The following is a 14895-nucleotide window of genomic DNA, read 5'->3' on the forward strand; positions in this document are numbered from 1 at the left end:
TGGTAATTTTCTTAGAAACTTTTCCCAGACATACGTGAATAAAATAATTTCAATACTGTGGTAAAAAACGTTAATTTAAGTAACTTTACTTGTTTTGGATAAAATTTATACAATCCTTACATGATAATAAATTGGAAAACATTTACTTAGATTTTCTCTGACGTTTTGAGGGAGGTTGTGAAGGAGCTGCAGTATCCTTAACTTGATCAACATCCATAGCTTCATCAGCCGCAGCCTGAGAGGGAACACTAAAATCTGGAATCTGAACCAAACAAGGGAGAATAAGTGATTCAAATGAGCTACAGTAGTGTAACAATATCACAACAATTTAGAGAGCCACACATTACCTCCGGCTTTACAAGTAGCAGCATTAATTTCTCATGTTGAACATTTGTTCGGTCTAAACTCAGTTGCACTGTCACTGGATCAAATACACGGAACTTAATGGATCCATAGCTTTGGCTTTGTTCCTGCATTAAAAATTGTGTCAGCACTCTCACAAAGCTCTTAATTAAAAAGTTCATGCAAGTAAAGACACACATACACCTACCTCTTCATTGTATGTAAAATTTACTTTAGCCACCTGCCCCTTTGGCGGTGCCAAATATAATGTTCCCTCTAAGCCATATTTGGGAATGAGAACTTGGAGTGCATTCTTACGAACATACAAGACATATCCTTGCTCATCTTGAACTCGATTTCTGAAGAAAAGCTATGGGAGAGAGCAAAGGGAATTACATCTGAGCCATGTACCATCTTAAGTTGCAGGAAAATTTCCAACTTACATGAGTATGAAGGTTTACAGAGGCTCTACCAGCATATTGAGCCATCCGGTTGCGGTAATTTAAATTGTGACAAAGGGAATGGCTTTTACGTTTATCTAGAAGGTCAGCATAGGTTGAATCAGCTCCTATGCAGGCAGCCAGCAATCGATGGACGATGATATCAGCATATCTAAATTACAATAAGATAAATTATAAACTCAAAAATTACTTCAAATCTTACTATGTAAAAGAGAAATTTGAGGTACTCATACCTTCGAATAGGAGAAGTGAAATGTGTGTAAATAGGACAGGCCAGTCCATAATGGGCAAATTCTTCTTTTTGCAACATACCACTAGCAAAATACACAGCTTGCATCATGCAGCGTGTGGCCATGATTCTCAGCATAGTATTGAAGTATGGATTCTCTGGTTTTAATGCCAAGTCCAGAGATTCTGCAAGCTGCTTTCCAGATTCCACATTTATCTCAAAGCCCTGTAAACAGCAAACAAATATACAAAAATGTGACAGATAATTAATAAGTTTGACAGTATTTCTATTTGTAGCACACACACACACACACACACCTGGAGATTGCCTGCTTTGATAAGGGGATCAAAATTAGAAGGTGGTGGCTGGGGATGTCTTCTCAACATAGCACAATCAGGAAATTCTTGGAAAATCTTTTCCGCTACTGAAATATTGGCTAACAACATGAATTCTTCAACCATAGAATTGGTTTCTAACATTTTCTTGGCAACTACTTCAATGGGATCATGAGTCTCACTATCCACTTGGAATCGGATTTCTGGTGAGGCCAAGACAAGCGCTCTAAAAAAAAGGTAAAAAGTTGGACATTTACAAAATTAGTTGTCTACAAATGGTTAAAGGAGACACATATTGTCACGGTCCAGAACTCACCCATTTTCTATCCTTCTCTTCTTCAAGATTTTTGCCAGCGAGTTCAAACCTCTTAGAGATTTAGCAACATCATCATTCAGGTTTTTGTCATCAATCTTTGCCTGAGCCTCACCATAAGTTAGAGCAGCTTTAGAGCAAATAACACTCTTGTGAAATTTTGTATTGACAATCTCTGCATTCTTCGTTATTTCCCAAATGCATGAAAATGCAAAACGTTCCACATTGCCTCTCAGGGAACACAAATTTGAACTAAGTAGCTCTGTAAAGTAAAAATTACACTTTTACTGTTTAGAGTAGAAGCTGCGCTGAATATGACAAAGCTCCTTGCCCCAAATCCCTACCAGGAACCATGTCAATCCTTTTGTCCACCAGATAGACGGTTGTTGCTCGTAAGGCAGCTTCTTTGTCAAGCGCATTGCCGGGTCGAATGAAGTGGGAAACGTCAGCAATGTGCACACCAACCTAGAATGCACACAAACGCAATGTCAACTATCAAACAAGGAAATTTTAACATCTAGAGAACTATCAAATCATGCTTACCTCATAATTGCCATTTTCCAGCTCTCTGCAGTGCAGTGCGTCATCAATATCAGTACAGCCAACCGGGTCAACAGAGCAAATGGTCAGACCCCTGAGGTCCACACGCTTTGCATAATCCTGAAACCGAAAAAGCACGAAAGTCCGTCACTTGATGTCGCGATTTTAAGCCAGCCACGCCATGGGGAAGTCCCGAGTACTCCGGCCAGCTCCGGCACTGCAGGCTGCAGGCAAGGGTCAAAGGGGGGCCGGCCGGGCCGGGGGAAGTTCGCATTGTTGGCGTCGCCCCGTCGCCGCGGCGGGGTTGCACCACCTGCCTGCCACCTGCACCACAGTGCACCGCGGCCTGCACAGTGGCGTGGCGCCCCGCGGCCACCGCACGCACCATGGCCTTCCTGGCCGCCACCATGGAGTGGGCGGGGGCGCGCGGCGGAGGCCCGGAGGACATGCAGTGAGGGGCGTGGTGGCGGCAAAACATGGAGGGAAGCGGCAAGCAGGAACAGCCGACAGCCACCAAAATGACCAACGACCCGACAGGGCCGACAGGGGCGGGTGCAGGTGCGCCTGACCCGAACAAGCTCGAGTCCTCGGCCTCCCCGACGACGTCCCCGACGACGTCCCCCGCCCCCGCCGCGACCGCGCCTCCGCCCACCACCACCACGGCAGCCACCGCCTCCTCCCCGGCACTCCTCGACAAAATCCTGAGCCGCGTCAAGATGCTGGGCCGCACACGCGCCAGCCGCACGGCAGCCAACGACCCAGGCGTGCCTGTCCGAGTGGTCCGTAGCAGCGCTCCAGAGGCCGGGCTAGCGCTCACATCGGGAGACCCGGGAGGGGACCCGGACGCCGGGCCACCGCCGCGGAGGACCGCGTCAGAGACCCTCGCCGTCAACGTCAACACCGCCGCGAGCGACAGCGACAGCCACAGCATCCTCAGCACGGCGTCTTCCGGCTACAGGTAAAGCGGCTGACAGAGGAGGAAGCACTTTCCGGCGACACCAACACGATAAGACAAACTCTTGCTCCAGGTTCGTTGATCCATCTGAGCAAGGCCGGTTCAAAGCCAAAGACCTCGGGCCCTTTTGCGAACAACTGGATCGTTTGCTGGACTACATACATTCCACGGCTGATCTGAATCACGTCATGTACACCTATCCAAGGTAGTTAGCGGTTGGCTGGACCCTCGTCAGTACCCTCTTACCTAACACGACGCACAAACGATACCTTTCATTTGTTTTTAAGCAAATTGCAGGAATTATTAGATACTCAAGCACTGGAATTGAGGGCAATCCACCGAGAGGCTCGAGCTGCTCATGTAAGGATTCAACAGGTGAAAAACCAACGCAAAGCTGTTCGAAAAGAATGCCGAGCAATGGATAAATCTCTTGCAGCCATAAAAGAGGAGGGTGAGTATCACAGAGATCCTAATTAAATTCATCTCATTGATCATTTGAGTCTGTATAATGAACAAACTTGACCACAGAAATAAAAGAGATGGAAAATTACATTGCTCTCTATGACAAAGCATTGATTACACGCTGGGAAAAGATTCGTAGTTCTTCACAAGAGGATGTGGTTGACAGTTTCATCCATGATATAAAGGTACAGGTTGACTAAAGCCAGGTTCTAAAATTAAAAAGAAAAATAGACTGCTTTTCTGAAAATTTTCTGTTTGACAAAGGGAAAGCAGAAGGCCTTGGAATATTTGCATACTCTTTCAAGCAACAAGCTGAAACAGCTTCAGAACAGCCATAACTCAACAGAAGAGTCAAAACCAGTCAGCCTTGCATTGAGGAGGTTATCAGCCAGCAGTGGAGGTCGTAGTAATACAGGACGGTGGAGAAATAAACATCACGAGAGGGCAATAAGATCTCCAGCAGCAAATGTGCCCCAAGTAATGCCTAGTTGCTCTCATGTTCTATAAGTGCTATATTTTGGTAATAAATTGAAACAAGCTCCATGGTTGACAGGAAGCAAATCCTCCACTACCGCCACCAATCAATCTGACTCTAGTTCCCGCCTTAAATGGGAATGAAGGCACTATCAGACTATCTTCAACAAGTGTCTTAGGATCAGCGAGCAGCAGCTTTCTCCAAACCAACCCACCTGCTGTGATCAATACACATTTATCAAGCAACAGTAGCAGTCCACTAACAATTAGTAGCCCAGAAAGAAGATCAATTTTGCAGGTATGTCCAAACAAACATTTAGAAAAATATATATTGTTGAGTGGATTTCTTAACAGAGAAAATGTTTATCTACTACAGGCTTTGTTCAGTGACATACAACATCCTGGCACTCATGACAATCTACCAATCAATGCAGTGATGCCACGCCTAGTCAATACAGCATCAGCAGGTGCAGCAAGACTTAGAGGACGAGGTGGAACAGATAATCAAAATGCAAACGTTTCAGGAAATTCTGAAAATGGTAATGACATTGAGCTGTACAACCTGAATGATGCACCATAATGCACCAGGTCTTGAAAAATTTACTTAATAATAATAAAAAAAGGAAAACCTGAAAATTTGCTTGACATACCTCCTCTGTGATGATCCAAGGCAATTTGGGCAGGAAGCTGAGTACTTGGTCGGAGAATTTGCTATGAGGAACATCATGTTCCAGCAAGAGCACTTCATTTTCAGTATCCTTATCGCCAACATTACCAAGAGCTCTGACAAAATGACCCTAAAAGGAAAAAGTAAATATAGTTACAAATCACTTTCAGTATGATGACAGATAAAATTATTAAAATGGTATATTTTTAACTACCAAAGGATATCTTGATGTTCGTGGCCAAGCATCAATAGCAACAATTATACGTTGGCTCTTCAATTTTTCTGCCTGTCTTGTTTCAATACGAATTTTGGGGATTTTCCTTTCTGCTGGTACAAATAAGTGTCGAACACTCTGAAAAAGAAAGTTTTCTGGTTGTTATAAAAAGGTGCCCAACAATCTGGACTTGTGTTTATGAAAACATTTGCAGGAGGACTTAACATACATTTTTATCTTGGCTCGGTAAAAGGATTCCACAGTACTGTCTCCATTTACGTCTGATTATTCCAACAACCCGACCTGTAGGTTCCCTTTCCACTTTCTTTGCTTTAGCTTTTTCCTTCTCCATCTTAACTTCCTCATCCAATATATCACCTAAAATTTATTTAAACAAATGAAAAATAGAACATTGTGGACAAGTTGGTTAAGAAAAGCATACTTTTTGTTTTACATTACCTGGGTCATCCTCAGAATCTTCGAGCACAATGTCACTAGGAGCAACCCAGTCACTCTCAGGCAGGAGCTCCAGTGCCACAGTGTCCCCATCCACTGCCCTGTTCAAGCCAGCATGACCTTGGACAAGGATCTATTCACATAAGATGAAAAAATGTGTGAGAAGCACAACTTAGGACTGAATTAATTAATGAACTGAGCCAAGATTTGGAACTGAGCCAAGATTTGGAAGATTGTGATACTTACAAACTTTTCAAAACCTTCAACATTTACTGACCCTTCCAAAAAGTTCTCTCTAGAGGCAAGGAATGTTCCCTGATGAAGTTTCCCTGCTTTAAGTCCATCCTGGATTTCTTTGGGAGATAGATGAAGAGGAAATAGGGGTTCTTTTGAACCCCCCTCAAATACACCATCCTTTTTTGACAGTTTGTCCAACAAGGTAGGGGCATCTTGCAATGATTTTACATAATCATAAACTGGAATATTAAATTGTTACAAAATATTAAAATTGCAAATCAAAGAGGATCTTTGAAGCAAATACAAAACACGCTCAACATTTGAAAAATACCTGTGGAAGCTATGAGACCCTCTGCTTTGGCTTTTTGACAGTTGTCTGCATCATCAGTAAGCAATACCATACTAACATGTTTATTTTTAGCCTTCGGTTGACTTCCAGATAGATGAGTCGCATACCAAGAGGTAGCAACTCGAATAGCTCGATCATTCCTGTCATTGGCTGTCTCTCCTGGCTTTCTTTCGACATATGTATCTCTAAACAGAAGCACACAAAGTTAACTATTAAGAGGCAGTTTTCATTAATCTATTTCAACAACAGAAAATTATCTTACTTATGATGTTCATTAACAAAAATATAGAATTTTCTATTTGGGTTTTCTATTATATCTTTTAGGCGACGGTAGACTGGAGAGCTACGATGTTTCACTTCCTCAAGGACTGTTTGAAGGATGATAACATTTTCTAAAACATCCTCTTCTAAAACATCAATCTAAAAACGGAAAAGAATATCAATTGTCACAAACATTTACAGACAATTCAAGACATTGCTGATAAGCTGGATTCAAACATTAATGTCGCACCTGATGCAAAACAACATTGGTGTCCAGCACCAAGTAATGGGGAAATGAGAACACACTGCTCACGTTGCTGATGACTTCCTTATCAAGAACCTTATCTTTTTCTTTCAAAGAACAATTTTTGCACAGCGACGAGCCACACCAGATGTCATCTCGAAGGTAGTGTTCCCGGACAATCTGAACAATCAACGACAATACAATGAAACATGAACAACCCAATGGCGTACACCCGTAATGCATTCATCAAAAATGAAACCATAAAGAACATCAGGAGAAGGGATATAATCCAGGTTGCAATTTTAAACAAATGAATTTATCACTAAAATTACTTTAAAATTAGCTCAGAAGAAATTTGTCAGTGGAAAAACAAACTTTACACTATTGTTTACGTTTCTGTGATAACCTCCAAAACTCACTACTCACAAACGCCCGTCTGCATTGTTAACCATAGAACGAACAGTACCTTCAGAATATTGCCGCGTTTGGTCTTCCTTAAAAAGGTTTTCGTCGTCAACATTTTTCAACTATAAAGGTTAATCTTTGATTCACGAACAGTAATCCTTTGGATGATGTTTTCCATGCGGTTTCAACTTTTTAGCGGCTACTGAGTTTCTCATAAAATGACCGTATTTTTCATATGTGTGATCGCCTCCGTGGGTAAACAACAACTCAACTTAGAGTTTTGTAGTTTCGCCGCTCGAAATATTTGCGTTCGCAAGCATCTCGGTTGAGTTTTATTCCAAAGAATTATTTGAATTGTTCATTCAATTTTTTTCAAATGGCTGGGCTTGCGGTTGAGTCTTACATCGACAAACCTGAGGCAGAAAAACCCGTTGACAGAGAGAAGGTACAGTTGAGTTTTTATGTTATCAATACTTTATTGTGCTAATTGTTTTTGAAATACGTTTCCTAAATATTTTATCCTTTAACATAGGCCTTTATGCTACATTAGAATTTATTGAATATTGTTGTTAGACTTGTTTGACTTCCTCCTAATTTGAGGTTATGCCGGCTCTGCCTTCTCGCATTTCTTTGCTGTATGTACTTATGTTTGTCTCTTGCATTTTTCAGACTTGCCCTCTTTTGCTGCGGGTCTTTTGCCGCAATGGACGTCACAACTCTCCAGAGGACTACAGTCGAGGCAATGTGCCTGTCAATGAGTCACAAATTTATACATGGTACACTATTTCTTTTTCAATCAATGTTCCAATCATTTCCTGTGTAGGTTGACAGTTTCCATGATTGCCAATTATATTTTTGTAGGATGGATGCTACTTTACGTGAAATCACCTGTCTCATGAAGGAAGTTAACCCAGATGCTCGTAGGAAGGGAACGGTGTTTGACTTCAGTCTGGTTGCGCCAAACATGGGACCAGGCCCTGTCTGCTTCCGTATGCGTCACATAGGAAACACCACTGCTGGAATGAAAGGAGCTGATGACAGCAAAACTTTGGCGCAATGCCGGTGAGTGGCTGACTTTCCAATATTCATGTGTTTTCAATCCTATTTGTTGAAACTGACAGCAGTGTTTCTTTGCAGCTTTATGATTGGTGACTACATGGACATCTCAATCACCAGCCCTATGAGAGGGCCACCGAACGACAGAGAGAGAGGACCAATTCGCAGAGGGCCGAGAGTCCCATATTAATGTTTAAGTTTCGCTAATTTTACTTTTTACTTTAAAGATTCAACCTGGAGCATACTGTACATCTTCATCTTAGCTGCTTAGTTGGCAAAATCGTGGCACGGTAATAAAGATTTGGTTTCCAAGCTTGCTTACCTTCTTTCTTTCTGTTCTTGCTATGTTTCCTAACAGGCCTTATTATGTATGGTTGGGAGGAAGGATCATTAGAAAAAAAACATTTTATCAATTGTTTTTTATTCTGTTTTTTTTTTTTTTTTTTTTTCATTTCTTTTTTGTTTGTACTTTGAAGATTCAATACTTGCTAGAAGGAAATTTATTCCTTCCAAATAATTATGGCTTGTAACAATCATCCACTGTTGAAATGTTAAATAGCTGAGAAGGTCTGAATTATTTGACATCACTCTTCGCAGATACCTGAAGCTTGATGCAAACAATAGCAGCTTCTGCACATGTCTTGATCAAAGTTTCATCTTAATTACTAACAGTTTTCTTAGTCAGGACCTCGTGTGTCTATGTTGCTAAATTATAATTGCTCAAGAGTTGAAGAATAGTTGGCATCAGTTAAATTTATATCACAACATAAACTACTATTTAGGTGTATGTGGAAAATATGCAAAGTCACCTGAAATGAGCTACAAGAGATTCTGGAAGGTCTTCAAGGAAAAGAGTGATGATGGACATGTGACTAAGACTAGGACTTCTGATCTTCTAAAATTGAATAAACATTAACATAATTTTTAAAGGAACCTAAACAACTAAACAGCAAAGTCGGTCAAAATCAGTTCAGTCCTCAATCAAAATCGTGTAAAATGTTTTCAGTTCTTACTACTTCATTCAGTGCTTCTAATAATAAGTGCTATGCTCTGCATCGCAATATGTTACTTGTGATTATGCTCACTTCTACATATTCAACAAACTAAAGCAGTCTATTAAACTCAAGTTCCCTTATCATGGGAAAATTATCAGAGAGCACATAGTCTTGAATCCCGATAGCAAAAGCTGTGCCATTTTACCACGTACTGTACCACCACAGTCGGCAGCAAAAGTACAATCATAACATTTCACAGGATTTTCTGCTACGTACAGTAATTTTTTTCACTGGCTCCAAGTAATCTGCTCCCGCTGGGTACCGACCCCATGTCCTTGCCTGGGCAGAATGTTTATTTCTCCTTCCCAACGAAAATGCGAGGCCGCGCCAAATACGTTCGCATTTCTGTTTTTAAATTAAAAGTTGGCACGTTGGCGGCGTGACAGGAGGCAGGGGCCGCTCAGTTGAAGTTCCTGTTCTTGCCGACGGGTTTCCGCTTCCGGTTCTTGACCATGTCGTCCAGGTCGATGGCCTGTCCGTTGGGCAGCACGTACTGGTTGTTCTGGTAGTCGATGTAGCCGCCCTCCTGGTCGTCGGCCTGCGCCTGGCCGGCGGGCGCGGGCGTGCAGGGAATGCCGCTCTGGAGGACGAGACGAACACACAAGGTCAAGGTGTCATTCTGTGGCAGCAGTGCCCTGACGGTGGCCGGGCTGGGCAGACGTACCTGGTAGGTGTACTCGCGGCGGTTGCCGTCCGGGTCGATGTAGCCGTACTTGCCGCGCACCATGCAGTCCACGCCGATCGTCTCCTCCTTGAAGCTACCGTCGTCGTTCTCGTAGCCCCACGTGATGCTGCCGTCGGGGTTGTCCTCGCGGTACCGGCGGAGCACCTGGCCGAAACACCAACGCTTAGGCTAGCCTCACAGCACTGCGGGGACCCAATGGGGACGCGAGGGGCCGTACCTGCGCGACTGGCTTCTTGTCCCGCTGGAACTTGCTGCCGCCGGTGGTGCCCTGGGGCCTGGCCTTGACGACGGGCCTCGGCTGCGCCTGGGGCACGTGCTGGGGGCGGACCGGCCTCGGGGCCGGGGTGGGCCTCGCCTGCCGACAACAACAACAGTCAGGGGCTGCCCCTCGAGACTCACGCTCCAGAAGGCCGCTCTGCCTCGCTCGCACTCGCGGGGCGTTGCGATGGGGTGCGAGAGAGGCAGAGCGACGCACAGTGGGCCAGAAGGCCGTGGAGGCGGCCAAAACTCTAGACGCGTTTTGAGCCCCAGAGTCGCTGAATAGGACTCGAACCGAGCGTGTGACCCCACCAATGGATTGCTATCCGAACGAGGAATCCACTGGTGGGGTCACACGTTCGATCAGAGGCCTGTTTAGCGACTCTGGAGCTCAAAACGCGTCTAGAGTTTTGGCCGCCTCCACCGGCTTCTGGCCCACTGTGCGACGGGGCCGCAGCCGCTGCAGCACGCACCACGGGCTCGTAGTCGTCGTCCTCGCGCAGCAGCTGGTGCACGTGCACGTTGGGGGCGGGCGAGGGCGACACCTGGTTCACCCGCTCGGGCCGGAACAGCACGGGGCGGCGGGCGGGGGACGGCGTGGCGGCGGGCGGCGGGGGGCTGGGGCGGCGCTGGGGGGGCCAAGCAAAGCAACCGTTACACCTTTCTGTCCAGAGAACCGAGCATCGGAATAAATCGACAGAAGCGGGTGTCTTGCATTGCAGGTACCATGGTGAAACTACGAAAATACGAGTAAACACGATTATGTGGCAAGTGCAGAAATTCTAGGGGAAGTCCCTCTAACAGCAACGGGTTTCAAAAGAACGTGCATGGACACATGCACACATTACATGTTTAGTTGGACGTTCAAAACATTGACGGAAACGGAACACACCACATGAAACCCAAGCAGGCATGCTCGCAGAAGTTAAAATTCCATACCTTTGGAAAGTTCTGAAACATGGTCTGCCTGTAAGTCAAAAGTTTACGCCAGTTAGATCGTGGCAACTCGTTCACCTGGATCTGCTGCTGGGGCTGTGGGGGCTGGGGTCGCGGGGCCGGGGAGAAGGCGTTGTTGTCCAAGTCCAGAGGCGGCGACGGTCTGAACACCTGTAAAGCGAGACCTTGGTTGATTGTACATGGCAAAACTTGAAAGAACCATTTTCTTTTTGAGTTATGGAGACAATGTCCACCAGTATGAAGTGGTCTTCGTGAGACATTTCGAGTGTACCTGAGGCTGCTGCTGCGGCCGCCGGGGCACGGAGGGCGTGAAGCCGCTCTGGGGGATGTCGTCGTCCAGCTCCAGGGTGGACGGCGTCACCAGGAAGTTGCTCGGCGTCACCTTGAAGGGCGTGAGCGACGGCAGCGACTGCCGCCGGTTGGGGTTGGGCACGGCGTCGTTGTCCTCCTCGTCGTCGTCGTCGTCCTCCACGGTGGCGGGGGACGGCGAGGGGGAGGCGGAGGTGGCGCTGGACAGCTGGACCTGGTTCACCTGGTGCACCTGCAAGCAGCCTGTCTCTAGATCGCGGGCCTCGACTACCATTGCCCTTCGGCAAGTGAAGTGATCGGCACTTTTGCCAAACTTTTGGCCGCCATTTGCGTCGTCCCCGCGCTCACCGCGTGCTGCTGCTGCTGGGCGAGTTGCTGTGCGAGCTGCAGCTGCGCGGCGGGGATGGCGGTGAGGGGGGCGGCCGCGCCGCGGAACACAGGCCGCTGCTGCTGTTGGGGCTGCGCGGCCGGCAGGTCGGGCAGCGGCAGGTCCAGCAGGGGCAGGTTCGCCGCGGACGCGGGCGGCGCCCCGGACGGCGCGTTGGGCCCGGTGCCGGGCAGGTAGGCGCGCGGGTTGGCGTTGGACGTCGGCCTGCTGGGCAGCACCGCGTTGTCGTCCTCGTTGGCGCTGGCCGCGCTGGCACCGCTCGGACGGAAGCCGCCTTGCAGTGCAGGGGCGTGGCCGGCGGGCCGCGCGTTGCGGTACACGGCGGGCTGCAGGAACAGCGGCCTGTTGGCCAGCGCGCGCCCAGCCACGGCGCCCTGCAACGCCAAGCACGCCGTCAGGGCCGTCAGCCTGCACCCCGGACTCGGTCCACGCGACCGCGCTAATGCGTTTGACCGCGATATTTCGAAGCTCAAAACACGTCTGCCGGCTTATTTTGACGAGCCGTCTCGTCGCTGCAGCTCTGTATCGCACGCGTGGGGCGTCCTGTCTGGGTGCGAGAGAGACAAGCCACGAATCGCTCGACTGTCTGTGTGTTTGGGAGGATCCGAGCGCCTGCGGAGTGTGGGTTAGGCAACAAACTCACACGGCTGCGAAACTGGTTGCCTAGCCCCGAGTTCGCAGGCGGGCGAGCGCCCGCAGAACGTGGGCTAGGCAACAAACTCACACGCCTGCGGAGCGGGTTGCCTACTCGGAAGTTCGCAGGCGTCCCCGCTGGGGACGCACGAGGGTTGCCTACCGCTGCCTACCGTCGTCCGCGGCAACCTGACGCACTATTTGCACGTACCTGCTGCTGGGCGGGGAACGAGGGGTTCGGCGACACCTGTTGGGGAGGCGGGGGTGGGGGCGGGGGCGGGGAGGACGGCTTGGGGGGCGGGGGTGGGGGAGGGAGGCCGGTGGTGGGGAGCACGACGTTGTTCTCAGGACCATCCTGCAACAACCCCGAAGGCCAGGCAATCCCAATGAGGAACATGCGCTAACAGGCAGGCAGGCATATTCTGTCACCATCACACATACTCATTCACACACATAAGATTTTTTTTCTTTCAAGTTCAAAACAAAAACAAAAGATTTCACACACTCAAGTTCACTGATGATGTGCATGCCAAGGATGCGCCAGTATTTTAGACAACAAAACAATCTACGAAATTGGAAAAAGATCTGTTACCGGTTAAAAGTACAGAAAATCAAGGAAACGACGCCCACAACATTTCGCCATCGCGTTAGGTGAGCATGCGGCTGATCGGGCGAATTCCAAACAACAACAACAACAGCACACCAACTTGCACTCCGGCAAAAACAACAACAACAAAATTTTGAAATGAATGAAAATGGCAGGCTTGGTCATGCAACTGCGCCGCTGCTACGCACTCTGGTGGGCGGGGGCGGCGCGGGGGCGTCGAAGTCGCTGTCGGGGTCCTCGCTGACGGGCCGCGGCGTGAGGCTGACGTAGTCCTGCTTGGGCTGCGGCCGAGGCTGCGGCAGGACGGGCAGGGGCTGCTGGGGCACTACGTGCCGGCCGCGCGCGCTGGGCCGCCGCACCCGGATCACGCGCTCGGGCTGCTGGGGCTGCTGGGGCTGCTGCTGCTGGGGCTGGTCCTGGAAGGCGCGCTGCGCAGGCCGCCGGTAGGGGCTGAGGCGGGGCTGGGGCGGCGCCGGCGCGGACCCGGGGACCTCCAGTCTAGGCGGCAGCTGGGCCACCACCGCGGCCACGCAGCCCACCAGCTGCAAGCACCAAAAGGACACGTTGTAGTATGGACTCCCTCGTCCGAGTACAAATCAACTACGTTGGTTTTAGTCAGCGGCTGGGCTGTCAGTGGCCGGGTCGCTTTGATTTCCACGCTGGCCACGGCGAGTCCCTCTCGAGCGCTCTGTCTTCCTCGCACTCGTGGGACTCTCCACGAGGGTGCGAGAGAGACAGAGCGCTCTGCTGGATCGCCCGGTCCGGGGCCATTCATTCCCTTGTGCCTGATTACTCTGTCTCACGCGCCCTCGGTTCACTCCGTCTCTCTCGCACTGCGGCCGGCACGCGCCCTGAGTGCGAGAGAGACAGATCGACGAGAGCGCTTCGGCTGCAGCCGTCTGGCGCGTTCGCCCGCTCGCGTGACGCAGCCCGCGGTCTGCAGTCCGCAGTCGGCGTCGCCACGAAAACAACGCCTCTCTCTAGAAAGCCTCGGATTGCGTGCGTGCGGTGCAGGGCCGGCCGAGGCGCCAAAGCGGCGGTGAACTTGGCAGTGATGCCGCAGCGCACAGCGGCGCTGCAGTGAGAGCGTGCCCGGCGCGTGCAGCAAAAGGGGGGGGGGGGCGTTGCCATGGTGACCGGAGCGTAACACAGTCACAGATTCCTTCGCAATTAGTCCGCGAAAGAGAAGCAAAGCCCTCCGCCCGGCTTGCCCGGCTTGCCTGGGCTTTCCCTTGGCGGATCCACGGATGCACGCGCCAGGGAATGCCAGAAAGGGGGGGGGGGCACGCGATGCGGTGTGAATGTGTTGCCCGGGATGCATGGATGCATGGCATTACCGGTAATAACAACAGCACTCCAAGCGCCAGGCGGGGCCAAGCGCGCCAAGCGCCACGCCGTGGAGGGCGCTTATGCAACGCGATGCTCTGCTTGCAGGCGCGCCGGGCAGGCCGCCGAGCAGGCCGCCGTTCGCCCGGAGATCTTTCTCTACTTTTCGGAGCCGACCAGCCACGAAGTGCCACCAAGTGGCAGCCGAGGGCGGCGAGGCGACGGCTGATGATTCCCAACGGCGGAGGCCCTTTCGTCGCTCTGTCTCTCTCGCTCTCGCCGCTCGCGGGGCGCCGGTGTGAGAGAGACAGAGCGACGACGGCCCGTTCGGAATCAGCCCGCTCTGACAGTGTCCCTTCCTTGTTTAAAGCCGGTGCGGCTGGGGCGGCTGGAGCGGCTGGAGCGCGAGTCCGGAAGCGTGCTGGAGGCACTGGAGGAGTGGCCCCCCGGCACGGCCCGCCAGTGGGAGTTGCTGCCTGGTGTAGCAAGCCAGCAAGCGCCAGTGTTAGGCGCAGCTTAAAGACCACGTGACAAACTGCTTCGCCGATCGAAGATTGCGAGGCTACCCTCCAAAACGGCCTCTCCCTCCGGGCTCCAGCCAAGGCTCCAGCGTGGGTACACTGGCACAGCGCTTTTCCTTTTCCTTGTCGCTCTGTCTCCCTCGCACTCATGGGCGC

General features: G+C 49.8%; 4 protein-coding genes across 4 annotated transcripts; 2 read left to right on the forward strand and 2 right to left on the reverse strand.

Moving 5' to 3' along the window:
• Positions 1–55: 55 nt before the first annotated feature.
• Positions 56–7059, reverse strand: LOC117652802 (exosome complex exonuclease RRP44). Its single transcript, XM_034397911.1, has 18 exons — positions 7006–7059; positions 6546–6719; positions 6297–6454; positions 6017–6219; positions 5695–5924; positions 5452–5581; positions 5222–5370; positions 4993–5130; positions 4762–4908; positions 2224–2340; positions 2025–2145; positions 1684–1942; positions 1350–1593; positions 1037–1257; positions 786–954; positions 551–712; positions 348–470; positions 56–262 (listed from the first exon to the last, which is right to left on the reverse strand). Exons 1-18 carry the CDS (start codon positions 7057–7059, stop codon positions 143–145), a joined length of 2919 nt encoding a protein of 972 aa, XP_034253802.1. The 3' UTR covers positions 56–142.
• On the forward strand, positions 2931–4747 carry LOC117652807. The gene is made up of 7 exons (XM_034397920.1): positions 2931–3178; positions 3249–3380; positions 3463–3626; positions 3704–3822; positions 3902–4114; positions 4191–4409; positions 4488–4747. Exons 1-7 carry the CDS (start codon positions 2937–2939, stop codon positions 4689–4691), a joined length of 1293 nt encoding a protein of 430 aa, XP_034253811.1. The 5' UTR covers positions 2931–2936; the 3' UTR covers positions 4692–4747.
• A 109-nt stretch (positions 7060–7168) lies between the features above and the next one.
• LOC117652808 (histone deacetylase complex subunit SAP18) lies at positions 7169–8317 on the forward strand. The gene is made up of 4 exons (XM_034397921.1): positions 7169–7389; positions 7614–7720; positions 7806–8006; positions 8082–8317. Exons 1-4 carry the CDS (start codon positions 7321–7323, stop codon positions 8188–8190), a joined length of 486 nt encoding a protein of 161 aa, XP_034253812.1. The 5' UTR covers positions 7169–7320; the 3' UTR covers positions 8191–8317.
• Positions 8318–8445: 128 nt separating this feature from the next.
• Positions 8446–12717, reverse strand: LOC117652718 (DNA translocase FtsK). Its single transcript, XM_034397811.1, has 7 exons — positions 12691–12717; positions 11613–11654; positions 11227–11496; positions 10938–11105; positions 9958–10095; positions 9720–9884; positions 8446–9635 (listed from the first exon to the last, which is right to left on the reverse strand). Exons 1-7 carry the CDS (start codon positions 12715–12717, stop codon positions 9456–9458), a joined length of 990 nt encoding a protein of 329 aa, XP_034253702.1. The 3' UTR covers positions 8446–9455.
• Between the last annotated feature and the right edge of the window lie 2178 nt (positions 12718–14895).

The sequence above is a fragment of the Thrips palmi genome, unplaced genomic scaffold (genome assembly GCF_012932325.1).
Source record: "Thrips palmi isolate BJ-2018 unplaced genomic scaffold, TpBJ-2018v1 HiC_scaffold_7, whole genome shotgun sequence".
Taxonomy (NCBI): Eukaryota; Metazoa; Arthropoda; class Insecta; order Thysanoptera; family Thripidae; genus Thrips; species Thrips palmi.

Coding starts and splice junctions, on each gene's coding strand:
- LOC117652718 (XM_034397811.1), bottom strand. CDS start 12,717: ATGGTGACAGAATATGCCTGCCTGCCT. Junction 11,106..11,226: donor GGCCGCAGCAGCAGCCTCAG/GTACACTCGAAA, acceptor CTCGCTTTACAG/GTGTTCAGACCGTCGCCGCC. Junction 10,096..10,937: donor TGTTTCAGAACTTTCCAAAG/GTATGGAATTTT, acceptor TGTTGTCGGCAG/GCGAGGCCCACCCCGGCCCC.
- LOC117652808 (XM_034397921.1), top strand. CDS start 7,321: ATGGCTGGGCTTGCGGTTGAGTCTTACATCGACAAACCTGAGGCAGAA. Junction 7,390..7,613: donor AACCCGTTGACAGAGAGAAG/GTACAGTTGAGT, acceptor TGCATTTTTCAG/ACTTGCCCTCTTTTGCTGCG. Junction 7,721..7,805: donor GAGTCACAAATTTATACATG/GTACACTATTTC, acceptor ATATTTTTGTAG/GATGGATGCTACTTTACGTG.
- LOC117652807 (XM_034397920.1), top strand. CDS start 2,937: ATGCTGGGCCGCACACGCGCCAGCCGCACGGCAGCCAACGACCCAGGC. Junction 3,179..3,248: donor ACGGCGTCTTCCGGCTACAG/GTAAAGCGGCTG, acceptor CTCTTGCTCCAG/GTTCGTTGATCCATCTGAGC. Junction 4,410..4,487: donor AAAGAAGATCAATTTTGCAG/GTATGTCCAAAC, acceptor TATCTACTACAG/GCTTTGTTCAGTGACATACA.
- LOC117652802 (XM_034397911.1), bottom strand. CDS start 7,059: ATGTTGACGACGAAAACCTTTTTAAGGAAGACCAAACGCGGCAATATT. Junction 5,371..5,451: donor AGATTCTGAGGATGACCCAG/GTAATGTAAAAC, acceptor AATAAATTTTAG/GTGATATATTGGATGAGGAA. Junction 1,594..1,683: donor AAGAGAAGGATAGAAAATGG/GTGAGTTCTGGA, acceptor CCTTTTTTTTAG/AGCGCTTGTCTTGGCCTCAC.